Here is a 21322-nt window from a genome sequence, read left to right on the forward strand (position 1 = left end):
TTAAACTATAATTTTTAAATTGCTTGTCTTTCATTTCGCTCTTCTGTGAACCTCATCCAGATTGTCTGGCATTGCATTGGCCCTAGCTGAACATGTGTGCTTTTTTTTCCCTGCATATAGCAGAATAGAATTCAGATTCACCAACTGTAAGCAAAATAACATGAAGATAACCAGAAAAGAACATGTTCCCTGCTCTAAGCAGAAATACAAAATTCAAACATTTCCCTTAGCTGACTTCCATGAGTTTGAATGCAGGAAGGGTCCAACTTAACCTGACTGAGATGGATGTGATTAATCTGTCTGCCAGCAGATGATAAGGCTTCAATAGTTGTTTCCCAGCTTCTAAAGGAATAAAAGAGGTGGGCCTCTACTCTTGAAATCCTTGCCAGTCTGTGAGAAGTCAGAATGGGATGAGGAAATCCAAAACAAAATTAGAAAAGACAATTGCCCAGCAGACAAAACAGGTAAAAAGAAACTAAGGTGAAACTACCTTATCACAATAAACAAACTTGGAACTGCAAGAGAAAATGTAATTCCAAAGCAATGGCAGCAGAGGCATTATCTTACACTGTTAGCTGAAGCCTTGTGACTATATCAGTACAGATCGTATTTGACACACAGACGTATTTTGGAAGAAATATGAAATTTCCCACTCTTTAGCTACATAACCCCTATCTGCCAGTGAATTAGATGATCCTGGCACTCACTGAGAAAAGAATGGTGTTTATATGATTACTTTAATCACTTTAATGTAAGATGCATGATGACTATGTGGACTTTAAGTCCTAGGAAGCTATCAGGTTCAGATAAATGTAATTTGTCAAAAGGTATGATAAAAATAGATGTGGGCTCAGCCTGATGACAACATAAGTCATTTAGCACCAAAATCTGACTAAAGTGTCAATGCAGGGGCCAGAATTATGAGAACAATTCAGTAGATACCCTGGTCAGAGCCACCGTAACACCAAAAAAATTCTTGAACCTGCAAGTTCCCTTCATGTTGACATTCCCATGGATACTCAGGTGCATGAGCACACAGGTTTCTGTGCTCCAGGACAACTCTACAATAGGACTGTGCAAGTCCCCACAGAAAGCTCAAACTCGTCTAAAACAGGAGGGAAAAATCTCAAAGTATTTAGAATCTTAACCATAGCTGGCCTAGGAAACAGCAAGGTATGACCCACTTCTTTCCTTTCCAGTTGCTTGTTAAAGCCACTTGTTGCATCTCACTATTTACAAGAGAATCTTTATGAAGGTACAATTTACACAGTGGGAAAGAACACTTAAATGGTGTTTAATTAAGTGACAATCATTATAACTTGGTTAAGGAAACTATGTAATTAAAGATGGGAGAGATGGTCATCAAGGTTTCTTTCACCATTTACCATTTTTCCAGAAGGATGAAGGAAAGCAGAAATTAACAGCATCTAGAAAATTTCTATCTCATGGTTTCATCTCAACTAAATCTTTTCACAAAAAAAAACCTGTTACATCAATCAGGGTTTGGTAAAGCTTCAAAACACTTTCTTTTTCCCCTTATATCACGTGTACAGGGTGAGAGAATTGAAAATAACTGATAATAAAACAAGCCAAAACCTTCTTGGCTGCAAGCTTCAAGTAGGAACAGAGTACTCCAAAAATTCTTTAAAATGGGATGGCATTATTTAGGGGGAAAAGTAAGGGAAGATGGTATAGACTGAGAGCCCTGAAGCATCAGCTCTCTTTGTGGGAGTTTACAAGAGACTGTTGGTTTGCTTTTGTTCAAAGTCTTGTTTTGTTTTGAACAAACACAGGAAAGGCTCAGACTGCTCCATCTCAGACAGAGAACTGACTGATCAACCTACTTGAAGTTATTGTGCCCAGAACACCGTTAGAAAACACTGAAAGGTGACAGAAAATTAACATTTGAAATGACAGAAAAACTGCCTGATGTACTTCAGTGCAATAGCTGGACACAGCTGGACACAGCTGGACAAAACTGGAAGCACTACGCCCACAATAGCTACCTACTGCCATAAACAGTCATACAAAATGATGTTAGATGAAGGATCAGCACAGGATTTGGCCAACTCTCTGTCTAAATGCATGTCCCCTGAAAACTGACCTGAGGAAGCCAGGATAAGATAGAATTTAGTAGCAAGAAAACACTTTAAATGATGTTAATAGAATGTAAGAATGAAGTTGCAAACTTTATTTTTATTTTATTTTATTTTTATTTTATATTTATTTTGTGGACCTCATAGATCATGAGGGAGAAATGCAGATCTACACTGAAATTCTGGCTGCTGAGAAAACATAGACAAAAATAGACAAAAAACCTTGTAAGCCAGAGAAGAAATATTTGCTTGATATTTGAAGGATTTGGCAAAAGGTCACCAAAATCGAGGATGCTTCAAATAGAATAGGATAGCATAGTTCAGTTGGAAGGAACTTACAAAGATCATAGAGTCCAACTGCCTGACCTTTTCAGGGCTAACCAAAAGTAAAAGTACTGAGGGCATTGTCAAATGCATCTTCAACATTGCATGGGGCATCAACCACCTTGCTAGAAAGACTGTTCCAGTGGTTGGCCATCAGTATGGTAAAGAAATTGCTCCTAATGTCCAGTCTGAACCTCCCCTGGTCCAGCTTTGTGCTGCTCCGTGTGTCCTGTCATTGGTTCCCAGGGAGTAGAGACCTACACTTTCCACCTCCCCTGCTCACAAAGTTGCAGAGAGCAATGAGGTCGCCTCCGAGCCTCCCGTTCTCCAAAGCAGACAACTCAAGCATCCTCAGCCTCTCCTCACAGGACATGCCTTCCAGCCCTGATATCAGCTTTCTTGTCCTCTTGCTCTTTGTACAGAAGGATGCTGTGAGGAATGCTATCAAAGGTCTTATTAAAATCCCAAAAGATTACGTCTGCTGCCTGCCCTTCATCCACCAAATGGATGACTGTATCATATAGAAGGAGATCAAATTACTAAGGCAGGACTTTCCCTTCATGAACCCAAGCTGATGATGCCTGATAGTTGCTTTGTTCGTTAACTGACTTTCAGTAGCATCCAGGACAACCTTCTCCATAACTCTTCCAAGTACTGAGGTTAAACTAACAGGTCAACAGTTTCCTGGGTCATGCCCTTTTTGTAGAAGGGTATAGTATTGGCTAGCTTCCAGCCAGGAGGGACCTCTGCAGACTCCTACTGCCTTTGGTAAATTGTTGAGAGGGGTCCAGCTGTAACATCCCCTAACTCTTTCAGCACCCTGGGGAGAAATCTCATCAGGCTCCATTGACTTATGAATATTTTGCTGATATAGTTGTTCAGTTACAATTTTGGTGACCACAGATGGGAAGTCACTGCTCCCCCAGTCATGGTCCTCCAGCTCTGAGGACCAGGCAGCCTAAGATTTGTCATTACTGTTAAAAACTGAGGCAAAAAACAAGGCATTAAATGTGCCTTTTCCTCCTTCTTATTTCTTAGGTCACCATCTGCTCCACCTACCAGTGCATTGTTTTTCTCTTGCAGCTGACATACTTGAAAAAGCCTTTTTTTTGTTGTCTGACACCACAGTGACCAGGTTCAAGTCAAGCTGGGCTTTGACTTTTCTTGTTCTCTCCCTGCACTTGCAAAACGCAGCCCTCATCTCCCTGTGAAGCCTCGTATCTTTTCTTTTTCTGCTCTAGTACCAGAAGGAGTTCCCTGTTCAGCCAGGCCAGTCTTCTGCCCACTTGCTTGCCTTGTGGCACAGAGGGATTGCCTAATCTTGGGAATTTGTTCAAGACATTAAAAAGAATCATAGCTTCGTACCTGTGTTATAAACTGGCACCCAGTGGTAGAATTCATTTTGGTAGGGAACTGTGTCAAATTCAGTGCACTGCATCTGACGAAAGGTGGGCAAGCCTTTTCGACAGGGGCTAATGTTACACACGCGATAGCGTTTCCTTTCTCCAGTGCAGTAGTCTCCTCCAAACTGTGGTCTAGAAAAGAAGCATTGAGACTAAGATGTGATACTCCGGGTGAAAAGTAGTTTCAAACATGCAATGACTTTTGGGTTCCAATGGGATAACAAGGTGAATCCAAATCCTTTACAGGGTAGTCATACTGTTCACATGTTCAATTACCCAAACATATCTGTATGAAGTACAGGAATCTAGAGGCACTTTGTATCTTGTTACAAGCACAAAGAAGTGCTTGGTACATTGCCTGGCTGAACTTACATCAAATTACCTTATCAAATGAGCTCCCCAAAATGCCTTATTTTCCAGAATAATTGACAGTTCTTCCAAAAAAGCCAAGTGATTTCAACTGTTAGGGACCCTCTTAGTGATTTTTCAAATTGAGATGTAGTGTCCTCATAAATTCAAGTATGTATTAGAAAACTCTGCCCTTCATGTTCTGTACCCATCAGCTCATGTATATGAAGCTCAAACAAAGCTGATGACTAAAATAAAACATGAAAGGCAAGTCCTTGATTTCCCTTAGGAACAGAATGCTACCTATTGCTCCTATCCTGTGTATGAAGATGCTTGTTTATGTATGACAGTATTATTAAAACAACATTTCTAACATTTACGCAAAGCTAGCATGAAAAATAACAGGATTTTTTTTTTTCATTTTGAATAGAAATAAACTCAATGGAAGGCAAGAATTAAAGTATAAGACAATGACTGTAAAAGGTGAGCCTTTACCCGTTGGTAAAACAGCATAATAAAAAGTGTCTCCAACATCATAAGTACCTCAAAGATCTTGAACAAAAAGCATCAAAAGATTGTGCACTCAGCTTACTCTGGGTTATCGCATGGTCTCTCTGCGCTCTGAACTCCTGCCCCACAGGTCCTTGTGCAATGGGACCAGGATGACCAGACACCCCATCCACCATGGACTGCTTCTGGAGTCTTGCCTACTGTAATGCACTCACCAGAGAAGCACCACTGTCAAGAGAACAAAAAGCACAAACAGGTTAAGATTATTAAAACAGAAAAATGTTACATGAATTTTTATTTCAGTCTCTGAAGGTTGACAACTTAGTGGAAATTGAAACAGAGATGTCACAGGACACCCTTCTACACCAAACAATAGCAGAGTTATTCATGGTTTTTCTGCTTCCGTTTTGCAGACACCACAACTCACAGTCACCTTGTTTTCTCCACATCGAGTTCCATCTGCAGCAGCATCCAGTTTGGAGCGGCAGGAGCCCTTCACTGAGCACCAGAGTGTTTGGCAAAGGTTCTGGAAAAGAAATAAAACTGCAGCAGTCTGAAGCAGAGTTAAAGAACTCCAATGGCCAAGAGTTTCAAAATATTTCCCACAGTTTTGTACATCAATTTAGAAAGCCTTATAAGGGCTGTATTTCCAGAGACATGTTCAAAGTTTTCCACAAGTTAGGACCCACCAAAGGTCCAAATTCAAGTACTGCTCCTTAGGGTAGAAGGAGTGTATATGACAAATCCAAAACAGTCAGTACTTTCTATCAAGTTAACTAACCAAACTATATTTGTGAGTTTAAATACTTCCCTCATAGGCTGCTCACCTCCTAGCTACACACAGGAAAAATGGCTTTACAAAGTTTGGGCACTACTATTTACATTGAAAGTGAACAGAGTCTGCAATATTTTCTTTCAAAGAGTATTAATGAATACATTATTCAATTTTGTATTGCTGTTTGCCTGAAAACTCACAAAGAAATAAAAGGTTACAGGTAAATCCAGGTAAATGAAAACAATGCCACAGTACAACAGCCAGGTTAACAGTCATGAGCTCCCAAAATTGGAAGAGATCAAAACACAGGTCTCCTAAAACATCAGCCAAGCAGACACCCAGGAAATGATCTAAAAGAAGTTCAGGCGAACTGGCTGAGAAAAAAAAGCTTGGTAGGCTGGAAAGAGCAAGGGCTCTGGTTGGTGAATATTGGCAGGTTAACAAACTCAGAAACAGGTGCAAGTTCAATGCAGTTCCCTGTCAGTAAAGCACAGAATTTCAGCTGCTGCTCTGCATGCAGGGGTCAGCTCTCTACACAAGGGACAGAAACTCCTGAGAGTCAAAGATAGCAGGTCAAGAATTGTTACAGCCACTTTACAATTGTTCTTCACTCAAGCAGAACTATTCTCTATACAGAGAGGAGAGACATCAAGGGCAATTCCCCCTTGACAGAGGTGGTTAATACATCTCATGCAGACCTGACACAGTTCACATACAAATCAACTGCTCTTCTGGTTTATGTATAGAAGCCCTGAATGCTTAGGAAATCCTAAGTCTGTGGAAAAACATTTCCAAGTTGGAGAAACCAGGGATGTCAGAGAGAGTGTGCAGTCCCAAATGGAACAGCAGAAGCAAAAGCCCAGAAGCTCTGGGCCAAATCTTGGCTGAGGGTGTTTAACTGCAGAATTCAGTACTGGGAAAGGGAACAAACCTGGCAGCGTTTACCTGTGAAACTGAGACAGCTCTGTGTCATCACATAAGAGAACCAGCAAGAACTATCCCACTGCCAGCTTCCACTGGGATTCTCAAAGTAAAAAATATGCTGGGCTTGGGAGCCAACACTGAAATTGGACACTTGGGAAAATGCAGCCCCAACGAGCTAGCAGCAACGTTTGGCTGAATTTGAAATCAAAAACTTGGCTGCTGGCTTCTGAGCTGCTTCTACTTAAAATAGCTAAGCTTAGGCATAGTCTGTTTTGAGAGAGATGGCTGTTATTTATGTTCTGCATTGCATGTTCACCAGGAAAGAAATTTGATAATACAAAACGTTTCTAAGTACTTTACATGTCCAGTTGGAAATACATTGTCTGGGATATTGCATCTGTGCTCATGTAGCTGCTTTTGGCTGATATTTACGAGCCAGAGATTGTTTTGCAGTTCCCTATTTATAGTTCAAGAGTAGCATTACTGTGCAACTCTTTGTGGAACCATCATTGTCAGCATGTAAAGACAAAGCTAACCAAATGTTCTGGATGATGAATTTTCCATGTACCAGAGCTTTTCTCCATCTCTAAAAATAGTGGAGCACAGTTTACTTTGTACTTTTGGAAATACATGAAGAACAGCTAGGAATTCATGACTGTAACATGGACTCACTGCAAGGCAAGTGATTTTATCATCAGTAACATGGTGTATACACTTTCCACTCTATCTGTGAGTTAAGAGTCTGTGCCTTCATGTTAAGCTCCTGCAGTCTGTCCTATAGAAAGGTGAGCATCCACTTACTACTTGAAAAACTCCTCCTAATCTGTATTTTGCTTTTCTTTTCACATTATAGTGACAACATATATGTATTTCACAAGATACTAGAGGAATCTGTAAGTGTAATCACTGAACCTTTGGGTATCTTCAACTATATACTGACATATACTAAATACTGATTCTTCCCTCAGAAAGAATCTGTGGATCGAATTCAGACAGACATTAAAAGTTACACAACAAACGTAGCTTGGTCAGTGAATGTTCAGTAAATACTGGAAAGGTAAATAATAGTCTGATTTCTTAGATGAAATGCCACACAAACTATACTAATTCATAATTAAGCATCTTGCCAGCGCAGCTACCTGCAAAACACAGTCCTTGCACTAAAAAGCAAAATAAGATGATATCAATTAATTTTCTGACATATATCTAGCTGTAAAATTGGTCCATCAAGAGATGCTGAATGTAGAGGTCCACAGGTTCAAACCCAAGGAGACACAGAATGAACCAGCACTGCAAAATTACACTTTAATTTTCTATCTGTACTGTTGGACAAATTACACTAGCTGAGGAAACTGGAACAGCAAATGAAAGCAATTTTTCAATACCTGCTTCAGATTCAGTAGTTGCAGTTCAACATTGGTAATCATGTTATCTATTAAGGCTAAGGGAGATTAATCAGAAGTAATCCCTCTAATAGGAGAGTAAATGAGGATACGCATAATTATCCAAATGGAATAAACAATCAAGATCAGCAGTCCCCAACCCACAGTTGTGCACAATACCTTGCCTAGTGAAGACACTACTGCCACAGCCCTGCTTAACACGCAGAGGAAAATGTTATGCTGCCTGCAAAGTTTAATTAATATTGTTGCCCAAAACTCAGCAAAACCTAGTGATCACTTAGCTAGACTAGCACTTCAAACCACTGTTTCTGAACTCCTCTGTGTAGGAAAGGACTGCACTGAGCTTCATAGCTCTGAACATGCTATGTACAGTTACAATGGCACAGCGTGACACCATGGCTAATATAATCGGCTACTCTGCAGTGCTTCCTAGCTCTTGCAGGGAATTGTGCTGATGTCACTATACCATTCTCATGCATCTTCACACAGCACTGTTTTGCTGTGCTGTGAGATAAAACCCCAGGGTAACTACAAATTACCTGTTTAGACATAAAAATCTCATGTATGATGGGGACACAGATTCTTCATAGTCTACGGATTGAAATTTCCTTTAATTAGTTAGACCATCATGAGTATGAAATTCTTCAGAAAATACTTCCTAGAACTGAATATTTGTTACCAGTATAATTTGGTCACTTGAAAGCTATATGCTTGAAAAGCACCTTGTTTTTGATAACAGGACTTAAGTTCCACTGCTAATTTACCTAAAATCAGGATTTTAATTTTCAAACCAAAATGACTCCACCATTGAACAACAGGTACTTAACATCAAGTATGGGGAGACCCAGTAAATGTCTTGAAATATATAAGGCAAACAGTGCAACAAGTCTGCAGGGTAGAATTAAAACACTGTGTTAGGCAATGCTTGTACTGCGCATCTAGCCTACAAGACTGAACATGCTATACATGTAGTCAGCAACTGTGGTTGGTTCACTGATTGCACTTTCACACTGTTCCAAATGTTTAAGCTGTTATTAGTAGAAAGAAGAAAAATACAGAGCACTCACATCCACATCTTCACAGAAAGTAGCATTGGAGCCATACTGAAGCTGGCACTGGTGATGCACATCATAAATCATTCCAGGAGCAATGATTGGCGACTTTAAGAATTCTTTTTGGGGGATATCATCCAGACAGAATCCCCACCCTCGGCTGAAAAACAAAAATTGCATATTGAAAAAACTAAACAAAGCTAAACAAAAGCCATCTTTTGGATGTCTCTATACTGACTTTTAGTATCTAATTGTTAACGGTAATTTTTGATATGGCCTTTGGAAACAACACTTCCAGATTCCAGCTAAGATACACTGCAGTGCTACTGACAAACAGCACTTGTTTCTGGTAGTTTATCAAACTTTTCATACACAGTTGTACTCATTTCAGGGAAATGCTACAACCCAATCACTCACTCTAGGAAACGTGTGATGTATTCCTTGCTACATGGTGACCAGGTGAGCGGAGTAGGATCGTACTGCAGCTGCCGGGACATGATGTACGGGCGCTTTCCAACAGGCTCACAGTCATTCTCTTTTCCGTCATGCTGGATACCAAAACTGGAAAAACAAAACAACATCGAATAACTCCAGCTGATCGGATGTACCACAACACTCATCTATAGGTTCCACGCTGTGTTTAAAAGACAGTAGGGTTGCTTCTGCCTCTGGTGATCTGCAGATACCTGTTTGTCAAAAAAAACACCCAAAAACATAAATCAGACCCAAAACATACCAAAAATCTACATTCCAACAGGCTTTCAAATATATCTGTTATGCACAGCAATATTATCAGACAAAAAAAAAAAAAATAAAGAAGTGTCAAAGATTACATTCAGGGCTATTTTTAAGGTTGTCAGAACACTATTGCACAACTTGGCCAGTAGTGCCAGTTTAAACCTCAAAGTTATGTCAAAGCTTCTAGAGTGCTTCCTAGCTTGTGGAGCCCAGTTGCTTAGACTTGTACTACTTTAACTATGGTCAGGCTTTGTTACACTTTCTTTCACTCCCTTATTATGCCTCTATTGTTTCTTTTTATGTCTCTTTTGGTAGATTTAGACAAAAACATTTTCCACATTACTGAACTTCAGTGGATTAGCCTCCAAACTTCACTTCTTCCTATTTAACTTCCTCCAGATGTATCTTACAAACAGATCTCCATGGCAGGTCTTTCCAATAGCTTTCTCTTCAGCTTTTCTGACTTATTATGAGACTTCTTTATTCAAAAGCTTATAAAAGTCATAAACAAAAAGCTTTGTGTGGGATTCAGTTGACTAAACATAGATGACTCCACATCATCTCAGTGTGAAGGAGATTATCTGAAATAATAATATACAGAGATATTAGTATATGAAGGATTTTGACACCTGCATTGTTAACATCTGAAGTTGTATATGTCCGTGTGTAGAAGAGCAGTGAAAACTAACTCAGGTCATGATTCAATAATGAATCAGACAAAGACCTTTCCGGTGAGTTCAAACCACTAAGACTTTGTTTCTGGAAAATGTAATTGTACCATGACTCAAATGTTCCAAATGCAGAGCACAACTTCAGTCAGAATCAACTGTAGTAACAGGCCTAAGCTATAACATCAAGTGTGTCCCCCTAGTGACAGGCCCTTTTCCATGAACACGGTCTGTTGATGCAGGAGTCTGTGAACATTTAGAGGGACAGTATGAGAAAGAGTGACTTTTGGAATCCATTTAAAATGGGTGCAGGTTTTTTCTTTTTTTTTCTCTCTTTATTTCTCTCTCTCTCTCTCTCTTTTTTTTTTTTTTTTAAATCTGTTCTTACAGACTTTTATTAGCCATTTAGAACTTTTATATATATATACTCTATGCTGGCTTGGGTGAAGAATGGTTTCAAGTTCATGATGAACTCTACAGTATTCCACTGTCTTTGCGGAGACCCTACTTAAAGGCAAGGAGGCCCTGTAGCACTCTGCAAAAGCCAGTACAGCAGTACTCTGTCTCACAGCATCCAAAAGACGGTGAGTTACCAGCCATGTAGGTCAAACCAGGAGGTCACACATGACTCTATGGGGAAGTGTTTTCTGATAACAAGCAGTAATGAAAAAGCTCCCTGTCAGCAAGAGGTTATGGGGACCAAGAGACTAAACCTCAAAGCACCTAGATCCAATTATGAATGATTTCATCATTATTTGCTTACATTATTTCCTTTCTGAGAACTGACAGGTTGAATAAAGAAAGGCCAATTAATACGTAACTAATCTTTTTATCAGATTTTATATCTCATCAGGAAATACAGACTCCATCCTGAGTGGAGGTTGGGTACATAATGAAAGTAATGTGATACAGCAACGAACATGTCACCTAGCCAAGCAACATGGCCCAAATGAAAAGTGCCAACATTTTATTCAAACCAAAGTATCCACAAGAATTTTCTAGTCAGGGGAAAGCAACTCAGTCTCAAAAGATTCAAAAATCAAAATACTTCAGGTGAGTTTAATAAATCAACTAACCAACCAAAACACCCTCACAAAGTGGGAATACTGAGAAATCTAGTTTCAAGCAAAAAGACCCAATCATAGAAAAATAAAAAGTTGAGGCAGGTCCAAAACTAAATGCCTAATAAACTTAGTCAGCTTGACCTACATGAATCCACAATGGGAATATTAATCTACAGAAACTACCAGTTACTAAGACAAGACAAAAAGTAACTATTTGTTAATAAGACAGGACTTCATACATGTATGTCTGTGAAGTTTGGCTGGTTGAATTAAAAACAGTTTCCAGCTAAATCTAAAATACTCATATACCCTGATAGAATATGAATGTTTTATATAAATGATTTTGATTAATTTGAAGATCATATGAAGTAATTGCATAGTAATTCAATATGTGCTAGGAAAAATGAGTATGGGAGAAAAGGTATTAAGTGATGATTGTTTGCAGCTTAATCATGTAAATGTATTGCCCTAGCAGAATGTTAAAAGGCGTATACTAAATAATTCTAAGTATAAACAAAGGTCAAAGGATTAAGAATCTCTTATTCCTCTGCTCATTAAAAAACAGAACGGTTTTGATTTCAATAATGAAGAGACATTAACTCACTCCTTGTTTTGTTTCTGACTGGCAATTCAACCATTAATAAGCAAAGAATAAGTTAAACTCATCATGGTCCCCCTTCACTTTCAACTATACCTGTGTCCAAGTTCATGAGCAATAGTGAATGCCAATGGAAGGCCAGAATCTTCATTGATGTTACAGCTTCTGTGAGGCTGACACATGCCTGACAGATGAGACAAACCTAAAGTTTCACATGGACGATTCATGCCAGCACAAATGTCCTTTCTAGAATTAAAAAAAAAAAAGACTTACCATTAAAAGAGTTTTAAAACAACTGCAGAGAGTCCCTTAAAATGGGTTGAGTGTTCCTCTCCCCTCTCATAATGTATCACTGCTAATTTGTGCTAATTTTTTTAAACAAAGCATCATGATAACGTTTTACAAACATACACGTAACAACATGCACTTTTTCTGGTACTATTGTATTACAGTGCTATAATTTGTAATCAATATTGACATTGCTGTTGTGCCTGAATACATATGTTTATTCTCAACTTGCAAAAGAAGGTTTTAAAATCTCCACTTCTGACAGTGTTTTGATTATAGCACATGTGAAGTTTTCTAGCACATGCCCGATGATGAATGACATGCAGAATTTCTTTTCTTCTAATTTTTGTACAAGGATTTACTAGTCAGGACAATCGTTTTCTCTGTAGTGATCCCCTCTCAGCCTCTTTAATCTGCTTTATCTTTAGCTTTCACTAGGTCTCTTCTTATAACATCTTTAAGAAAAGTCACCCTTTAATTTCACCACCTCACTTAGGACATCAGACCCACAGCTACAGGCAGCCAGTGTGCTGTTGCAGAAGAGTCTCCACACTACCGTGGTTCCAAAATCCCTGTAAGCTGTTTAGGCCAACAATTCACCTCCCTCATCATGGAATATTCCCCTAGCAAACAGGTGTGTGCTGCTGTGTCATTGCCAACATTACGGAACTGCACATAGTCAAAAACTGGGCCCTTCTGTCAAAAGGTTTGGCTGGATTCTGTCCAGTCTGCTAGAAGAACTGGAAGAAAGACATGCATTTTTGGGCTCTGAACAGGACATAATACAAACCCCCAAGGCTTAAACCTGTAAAGGAGGGAATGAGACAGATCCTCACAGGGATCCTCAGAAATCTGGGATCTCCTTCTACCAGTTCAGTCAGAGCAGGCTGAGGGGATTACAACCATATTTCATGCTCTTTGGAGGAACATCCAACCGCAATAGGGTCTCCTCTTAGGTTAAGAATGGCAATTTAGATCCTCTATATCAGCACTGCCAGGTACAATGCATTTGCAGCCACTGAAAGGTTGCCAGAGAGGTGATCCAACATTTACCCTACCACACATTGGCTTCATTTAAATGAAATGTCTGAAGCCTGTTTATTTGGAGAGGTAAACCACTCAACATTTGGAGACTTCTTTTTCTTGTCCTTATTTTAAGACCTGTTGATTTTCTTACTGTAACACTTGAGTTTTTGCTTGTTTGTTTTAAGTTGTTCAGTTTGTATGTTGGTTTTTGTTTTGTTTTGGTTTGTTTTTGTTGTTGTTTGTTTGTTTTTTACCTGACAGACTAGTTTAGGACTTTTTTTTCCAGATCTGGAACCCAAGCTTTCCTCTAAGTTGTCTGTAGACTGGATCCATTCTGACAGGCCTGCAGAATTTCTGCTTCATGTCCTGCCACATACTCCCTGGGTAACCTCATTTATCACCTTTAAGTTTTGTGTGCCTCCATTGCTCACATGTAAGAAAAAGATTGTCTCTTACTCTGAATACTGAGATAAAATCACACACTTTAAATTGTAGTCTTCAAAAATATTTGTCCATTCTGAACTGCACCTGTGTATTATTTTAGGATTTGTCATTATGCAGTTGCTTATCTACATGATAGGTTGTTTGGTATATTCCTTCAAAAAAGATTAAAGAAGTGACTGAGCATTAAATGTAACAGGATCAGGTGGGGTGAAAGACCTGAGCTCTGTAAACTGCTAATCTCTTGGGACATAGTTCTCAATTTCCTGACTAAGGTGCATCTCTAATAAAACACCCACATTCGTATATAGAGTGTTATATGTACTTTGAAAACAAATGAAAAACAGTATCTTTAAAAGGTACAGCAGGTCTAACCTTCACCACATGTTTTTATAATATAACTCATATTCTCTGCCTTTGTGAATGTCAGGCATGCTCACACTAGCTTATTTTTGCATTAACACTGAGTTTCTGAAACAGCATGTCTTCATCAGATAAATCACTTTACTGGGAAAGCAGAATTAACTAAATGACAACATAAGCTAACAAAAAAAAATCATCACCAAAAGTAATACAACTAAGAAATATCTAGTCCCATCTACTGAACTTCTGTCATACCTGGTTAGAAGGACAGCCACATCGTGGTGTGTAGGGTTGACATCACTCTTGGGATTGACACTCTTTTGCCATTTGCAGAAGCTGGCTAGTGTCTTATCAGCATGGTGAACTATCTTCAAGCCTTGCTAATGGGAAGTGAAAGAAAATACTATTGTAAATACAAGACTGTATTGCAATAACATGTCAGCAATGTTAGCTATGAAGTCTGAAATATAGTTGCTTATGCTTTTACCTAAGCTAGAGCAATTGTTAAGAGTAATGACATGTATTTATATATCATCTTGAATATTAAGTTAAAATCCTTACTTTTTAACGATGGAGCTAACAAAAAATAAAAGGCAGAATGTACTTTTTTTTGTAAGTGGGCTTCATAAAATCCAATGGCATCGACATTTCTGAACAAACATTTTGTATTTTCTCGAAAGCACTTTTCCCTTTTTTTTAATTAAGAGGGTAACAATTAACTAGCGTGGGACTTCATGCTCATGTTTGTCACTGGGTGTGATGTGAACAAACTTATGCTTAGGGAATAATTACACTTCTAAGGGCATATCTCTTTCACAATGTTTTTAAATTCCAAGAAAAGACAATGCAGTCATAGATATGTCTTCCTTATCTTATGATTATATAACATACATGCAAGTTACCAAAACTTCTGAAATATAAAGTATGCAAAATAAATTAATTAAGAAGGACTATTTTCCCCTTTCTGGTCTTGGGTACCTGTCCTATCTTTCCTTTGTATATTGTAGCAATTTTTTTTACAAAGTATCTAAATAACATTGCTACCAGATTGTCATTTCTGAGTAACTAAACCCCAAATTTTTAAATATAACCACCATGTTTGCTTCCAGCATTGCCACACTCAACTGAATAGTAATCCATGCTTTATTTTCAAAACAGACACAGAAATTTAGCAAATACACTTAATTGGATGTCACTATAGAGTTCAGGTCTTAGCTGTCCTGTTTAAGACATGAACTACAGTTTTTGCCTACTTAATCTTATTTCACAAGGCATAGCCTCAGTCTCTGGCTTTGTTCACTGCCTTCAATAGCATTGCTACCATTTGGATTATGGTCACAAACCATAAGCCAATGAGAAAATCCCCTCAATGTGTTCCTGCAGTCAGAGCAGGAAATAAAATTATCACAATCAGCATGTATTTAAGCATGTAGCAAAATAGTTGTGCATCACTGACACTGGAAACCACCAATACACAGCTAGTTCACAGCAATTAGCATCTACTTAGACCTCATTTTTGAACTTTGAAAGAGATCTAATAAGAAAAATGTGTATTGCAGCTGTACAATAATAGATTTACTTCTTCAGGGACCCGCAAATACCCTAGCATTACACTTCATAACGCGTTTCAGATAATGTCAGGTAATTAGATTCTGAATGGTGACACATGTTAATTTTTGTTCCTCATCTAGTCTTCCTTAGTATCCCATGTTCTTTTGACACTCAAGAGATTCCATTTTGCCATTCCTAATTTACCCATTTTAATTACATTTTCCTTGAGGATTTTATGCAGAAATACCTGAAGTCATGAGCTAATACTTTCCTGCTCAGGAAAGGATTTATTCTAAAAGCAGATGTGCCAAAGTCAACAGATTAACAGAAGAGTAAAATTAACAAACTATTTTAAGCAAACAAATCCTCCTCTCCACAATTAGGGCTCAACTCCCAGGTGTCATAAATGGTATTTTAAGGAAAATTAAAACCTTACCTCCTCCTCCTCGAAGAGGATGAGCCGGACCAGCACAATGTGAATTGCATTGCCAATGCTTGGATCATGGAACAGCCCTGTGACCTGTGCCAGAGCCAGGAGGTATGAGATTAACTGATTCCTCTATAGCAGAACAGAACTTTAGAGAGAAAATATGACATTTACTTCAAGCACACTGTACACCTTTGGATATGGGGTGTAGTTTTGTTTTTCTTTAACTTTTTAGATCCCCAATACACTTCACTGAAAATTTAGTGAAAACTGACATTAGAGCTACCACAAAGGGCAGCTCTGTCAAATGGGTGATGCTATAGGATTTGGCAAAAATTACTAACCCAAAGAACAAAAGCATAGATTACACACACAAGATTATTTTGTCCATTTGTCATCCAGATGAATGCACCAACTTTGGGCCTGCACCCTTCACTGCCTGCTGAAACACTTCAAAGTTCTTGAAAAATATTAGCAGAAATGAATGTAACATCTACAGTCACACAATAATGATGGAGGGGTCATCTCAGGGTGCAAAAGAACAGCATGTAAAATCCTCATGTTTTGGTTTGATAGGAATCAGTTTCTGCCAAAACAAAGCATTAGTAACTCTGTATTAGGCAAACAGAAATCAGTTAAATGATGGATACTCATATTCTTACAGCACAGAAGAGGATGTAAAAAACAAAAGTAAAGATAATGAATCCATATTTAAAAAAAAAAAAAAAGGCAAAACAGTAAGGCAAGAATTGAACCCCAGAAAAACTTGGCCAAATAAAATGTGATAAACATTATCACAATGCTGAATTAGGCAGAAGAAAATGGAATCAGAATAGTATATAGTGAGAATCTACCTATAGGTGAGCTATGCTTTATATCATAAGAAATATGAATGGATAAAAAAGATTGCATTTAGGTCAAAATTGGTTTGGAGAATACCATTAAAGGAGAAATTACTGAGATATAGTGGAAATTGTGATTTTAAATACAAAGATTTGATTTGTTTACAATCCTTTTTCAAGATACGGGGCTGGAAATTGAATCATTTTTGGGTAACCCTAATATCTCAGGTACAGACTGCAGAGAAAATTTTAAGACTTGTTTGTTCCTGAATCAAATCATGGCAGAGTTTTATTCCACGGGTTTTCCCTGTGTAGACAAAACTTCATGTGCCCAGCCATCTCTGTGTCTCTTCACTGAGACTCATTACCTCACTAAGCTAGCCAGACCACTTGGGGTAATGTCAGGAACACACAGTACAAATGTAAGCAATAGATCAATTGTCATGGCTAGAATTACACTGTGATTAATTTTGTATATATTACACACACACCATGATAAGGACATGGAATACATCTTCAACAGACTCTCCAAGGTCAATACCTGTTATGATACAGATAACAACATGAAATAATCTGTAGTCTGTCTCATGAAACATTACCGCTTTTCCCAGGTCAATTTATATTTTGAAGCTTGTCACACAGTAAAAAACATTGAAAGTTAAACTGTTAAACTTTCTTTCTCTCTCTCTCTCTTTCTTTCTTTCTTTTAAACATGGTCTTTATATTAGAAGCAGGAAACTTATCTGGAAAAACAGTTGTACACATTTTGGCTGGTATAGAGTTAATTTTCTTCATAGTAGCTCATATGGTGCTGATTTACGACACAGATGTTTCAGCTGTTGCTGAACAGTGTGTATTTGGTGTCAAGAATTCCTGTTTCTCACAATGCCCATAAGCAAGTAGGCTGGGGGTGTGTGAGAAGTTGGGAGGGGGGGACAGCTAACCCCATCTGACCAAAGGGATATTCCATAGGGGAATTCTGAATTCACAGTGTCATTCTCAGCCATAAATGCTGGGGGGACGGGGGAAATGAGAGATGACATTTAGAGTTATGTTTGTCTTCCCAAGTAACCCTTATGCATGATGAAGCCCTGCTTTCCTGGAAATGGCTAAATATCTGCCTGTCAGTGGGAAGCAGTGAATGAACTCCTTGGTTTGCTTTGCTTGTGCACACAGCTTTGCTTTACCAATTAAACTGTGTTTATCTCAACTGAGGAGTATCCTCACTTGTACAATCATACATGTAGAATCACAGAATCATAGAATGGCTTGGGTTGGAAGGGACCTTAAATATCATCTAGTTCCATTCCATCCCCCCTGCCATAGGTAGGGATGCCACCCACTAGACCAGGCTTGCTAGCGCCCCATCCAGCCTGGCCCTGAACGCCTCCAGAGATGGGGCATCCCTCTAATACCCTTCTAATTCTCTTCCTCACCCCACTGAAGTGTTGTTGGGGGGGGGGGGAGGGGTGGTAAAGCAAGTAACTGTGTAGGGCTTAGCTGTCTACTGGGGCTAACAACAAAAGTGACAGAAAGGAAAAAAATTATTGCAAAAAATGCTACTGTCAAATATGTAAGTAGCCAAATCATTTCTGTTAGATATAAAACCTACATCCTAAATGTTTTGGCTGAACTTCAATAACAGCATCTGACTCCAAATTACACTATCTTTATAATGTTAGAGCAAAGTTCAAATTCACTACAATTGCTAGTGGGCTCCCGTATACCTTTATCATTCAAAGACATGGGAAAGAATCCCTAATGCTTGAAACTGTAGAATTTTTCTCTATTACTGCAGCTACAGTTTACTGGTCAGCAACAGGTTCTAGGGGAGAACAGGAATTTCAGCTAAATGAAAGTTAGTGCTAGAATTTATAACTTTGTGGTACTGTCCTCAAAACTGAGAACTGCAGAATTTTCATTTAAAATCCAGAGAAAAATTACATCTATGCATCTAAGGAAAAAAAATGCTTTAAAAGGCAGAATTTTAATAAGTATGTATGAACTATATTCCATTTCTTTCAGTGAACAATGTTACCAAGTTGTTTCTAGGTGATTAGCAAAATAATAAAGTTGAAATTTGCTCCATTCATCTAAAAACAAACAAAAAAATGAAATGTTTTACATACCATGTTCATTATAGTGAGGATGTATGATTCCACATGGTCACTTCCATGATACTCAACCATCTTACTGTCCGCAACCACAAGCGTCTCCACCCATCGCTCCTTGCTGACAGATCGCCGAGAAACCTTTCTGACAGCCATATGATTCTGTTCCCATTTCTCCCTTCGACGTTCTTCTTGTTTGAAAAAGCTGAGGGTATCTGGAGGGGTAAGAAGCAACACTGACTTCAAAATATTTTCAAGCTTGATTGACATTTGTTGTGTATGGCTGTAGTACTTGTGGACAGTAAGGCAGAACTGCAGAGTCACACGATGATATAGGTTGGAATGGCTGCCACCCACCTGACCAAAAAACTTCAAAGTGACATCCGCCTGCTGAGGGCCAAGTCCAGTGAGGTTCTGAATATCTCCCCCGTGTGGATTAAAAGGTGCTCCGAAATACATATCCAGTCATCCCTACTCAAATACCAGGCACTAAAGTGCAAGACAGAGCCAAGTTTAAAAAACTGAAATGGAGATGCCCTTTTCAAGGTTTTTCTCTTCCATGCTTTCACTCTTAACTTTCCCACGATGCCAATTCATAGTTTAAGATAAGGGATATACTTTCTCCACAGGCAGCTCTTATCCTCAGCAGGATGGCAAATTAGGCCGAGCACTTTGGTACATCCACTAATGGTTTGTTCTGTACATTGAGAATATCACCCTGTAAGCCCTAAGGGGTGGGAATGCTTTACCAGTGGTGTCATCTGAATAACAGTGAGGCAGAGAGCTGCTGGCCCCACAGCTGCCTGTCATGTTGTCTGACTGACAGGTGAGACCCTTAGTGCTTCCACTGTAATTTTGGGATCTGTACATCCAGATTGTTTTGGGAAGAGTTCTTTGCTATGCAGAGTTGCAAGCAACCCTGCCCTGTGCTCAGCAGGGATAGTTACTCTCAAGAACAGAAAAGAACAGAACAGAACAGTTCAGTTGGAAGGGACCTTCAAAGACCATTGAGTCCAACTGCCAGACCTCTTCAGGGATAAACAAAAGTTAAAGCATGTCACTGAAGGCATTATCCAAATACCGCTTGAACACTGAGAAGCATGGGGTATCAACAACCTTGCCAAGAAGCCTGTTCCAGTGTTTGACCACCCTCACGGTAAATACATTTTTTCTAATATGCAGTCTGAACCACCCCTGGCACAGCTTTTTGTGCTTCTGTCATTCTATCTGTGAATGCCAGCCAGCTGCATTATCAGAGAAGCAGTGGAAATGTAAATAACCCTAGGCCTAAAAAAGAAGTGAGAGATGCCAGTCTGACAGAAACTGGTGACATTTTTCCAAGCTAGAAACCAGAGAAATACTTTTATGGTGCTGGGATTCCCCAAGTCCTAAGAAGGATCAGGAGTGCTTCTTGTTATTACAGATATTGCTGTAGCCCTTTGGAATCTCATTCATGGAAGAGGATGTCCTAGTTCCAGACAGGGTACATTCACAGGCCTTTAAGTGCCTACAGCCTGTCCAGCATTACCCCACATCACTGTGTGGAAGGGGACAGTTATCAAGCATTACCTCCATCTTCCAGCACTACTGAGCATTAAGGGACAGCTGCCCAGACCACACTTCAGGTATAGATGACCTGGTGGCTAGGTCTCAAATCTGTGTGTTCACATCAGCAGCAGATCTGTTACGCCTCTGTCACCAAAGTGCTGTTTGCCATTTACAAGACGTAAATTCAGTCAGAATGTATTGTGCTATGTTAAATGCCTGTATGTAGCACCACTGGACAATCACAATGTGTATAATACACCTCTCAGCATAAATGGCATCTGATATCTTGGGTTATTGTATGTGTGCAACAGAAGATGCACAGGACTTCAGGAATGGGTTCTCTGAGGTCAGTCTGAAAGTTGCATACAGAAAGAAATCCTGGTACTGATGGTGCATTATTTATAAAATCAGAACACGCCATGCTAATAATCAAAACTAGAGCAGATGTATAACAATTAGAACTGACTTCAATACACAAATGTGCATTACACAGCTGCTTTGTTAGTTAATGCACACGGTGATCTGTTAGCACTGTGGTGCACCTGGCATGCACCACTGACAAGCACACAATCATACAAACTTACCCCATCCAGGTTCATTTTATTCAATGCAAGCCTGTAGTTGCCTGGACTGCTTTCTAAAGCATACTGTACTAAGCTTAATTAGTATACTATGCTAATTAATTAATATACTATGCAGGGTGTCACATATTCTATATCGTAGATACAGAATATAATAAATAAATTTAAATAGTTGTATGAACTGGCATTTGCATTTTAAAAGATGCTGAAAATACTACTTGTGAAGGCCAAAGAACTGTAA

General features: G+C 39.0%; 1 protein-coding gene across 1 annotated transcript in view; it reads right to left on the reverse strand.

Moving 5' to 3' along the window:
• The window catches only part of ADAMTS12 (ADAM metallopeptidase with thrombospondin type 1 motif 12), a 172304-nt gene that overhangs the window by 56724 nt on the left and 94258 nt on the right, over positions 1-21322 (reverse strand). The window contains exons 4-12 of the mRNA XM_084503757.1: positions 18971-19167; positions 16009-16092; positions 14277-14401; positions 12000-12149; positions 9253-9396; positions 8851-8995; positions 5115-5207; positions 4764-4909; positions 3786-3955 (exon numbers count right to left, since the gene is read on the reverse strand). Of these exons, the coding sequence (XP_084359883.1) occupies positions 3786-3955; positions 4764-4909; positions 5115-5207; positions 8851-8995; positions 9253-9396; positions 12000-12149; positions 14277-14401; positions 16009-16092; positions 18971-19167 (1254 nt within the window). The remainder of the gene's footprint in view (positions 1-3785; positions 3956-4763; positions 4910-5114; positions 5208-8850; positions 8996-9252; positions 9397-11999; positions 12150-14276; positions 14402-16008; positions 16093-18970; positions 19168-21322) is intronic.

This window comes from Aythya ferina (genome assembly GCF_964211825.1).
Source record: "Aythya ferina genome assembly, chromosome: Z".
NCBI lineage: Eukaryota > Metazoa > Chordata > Aves > Anseriformes > Anatidae > Aythya > Aythya ferina.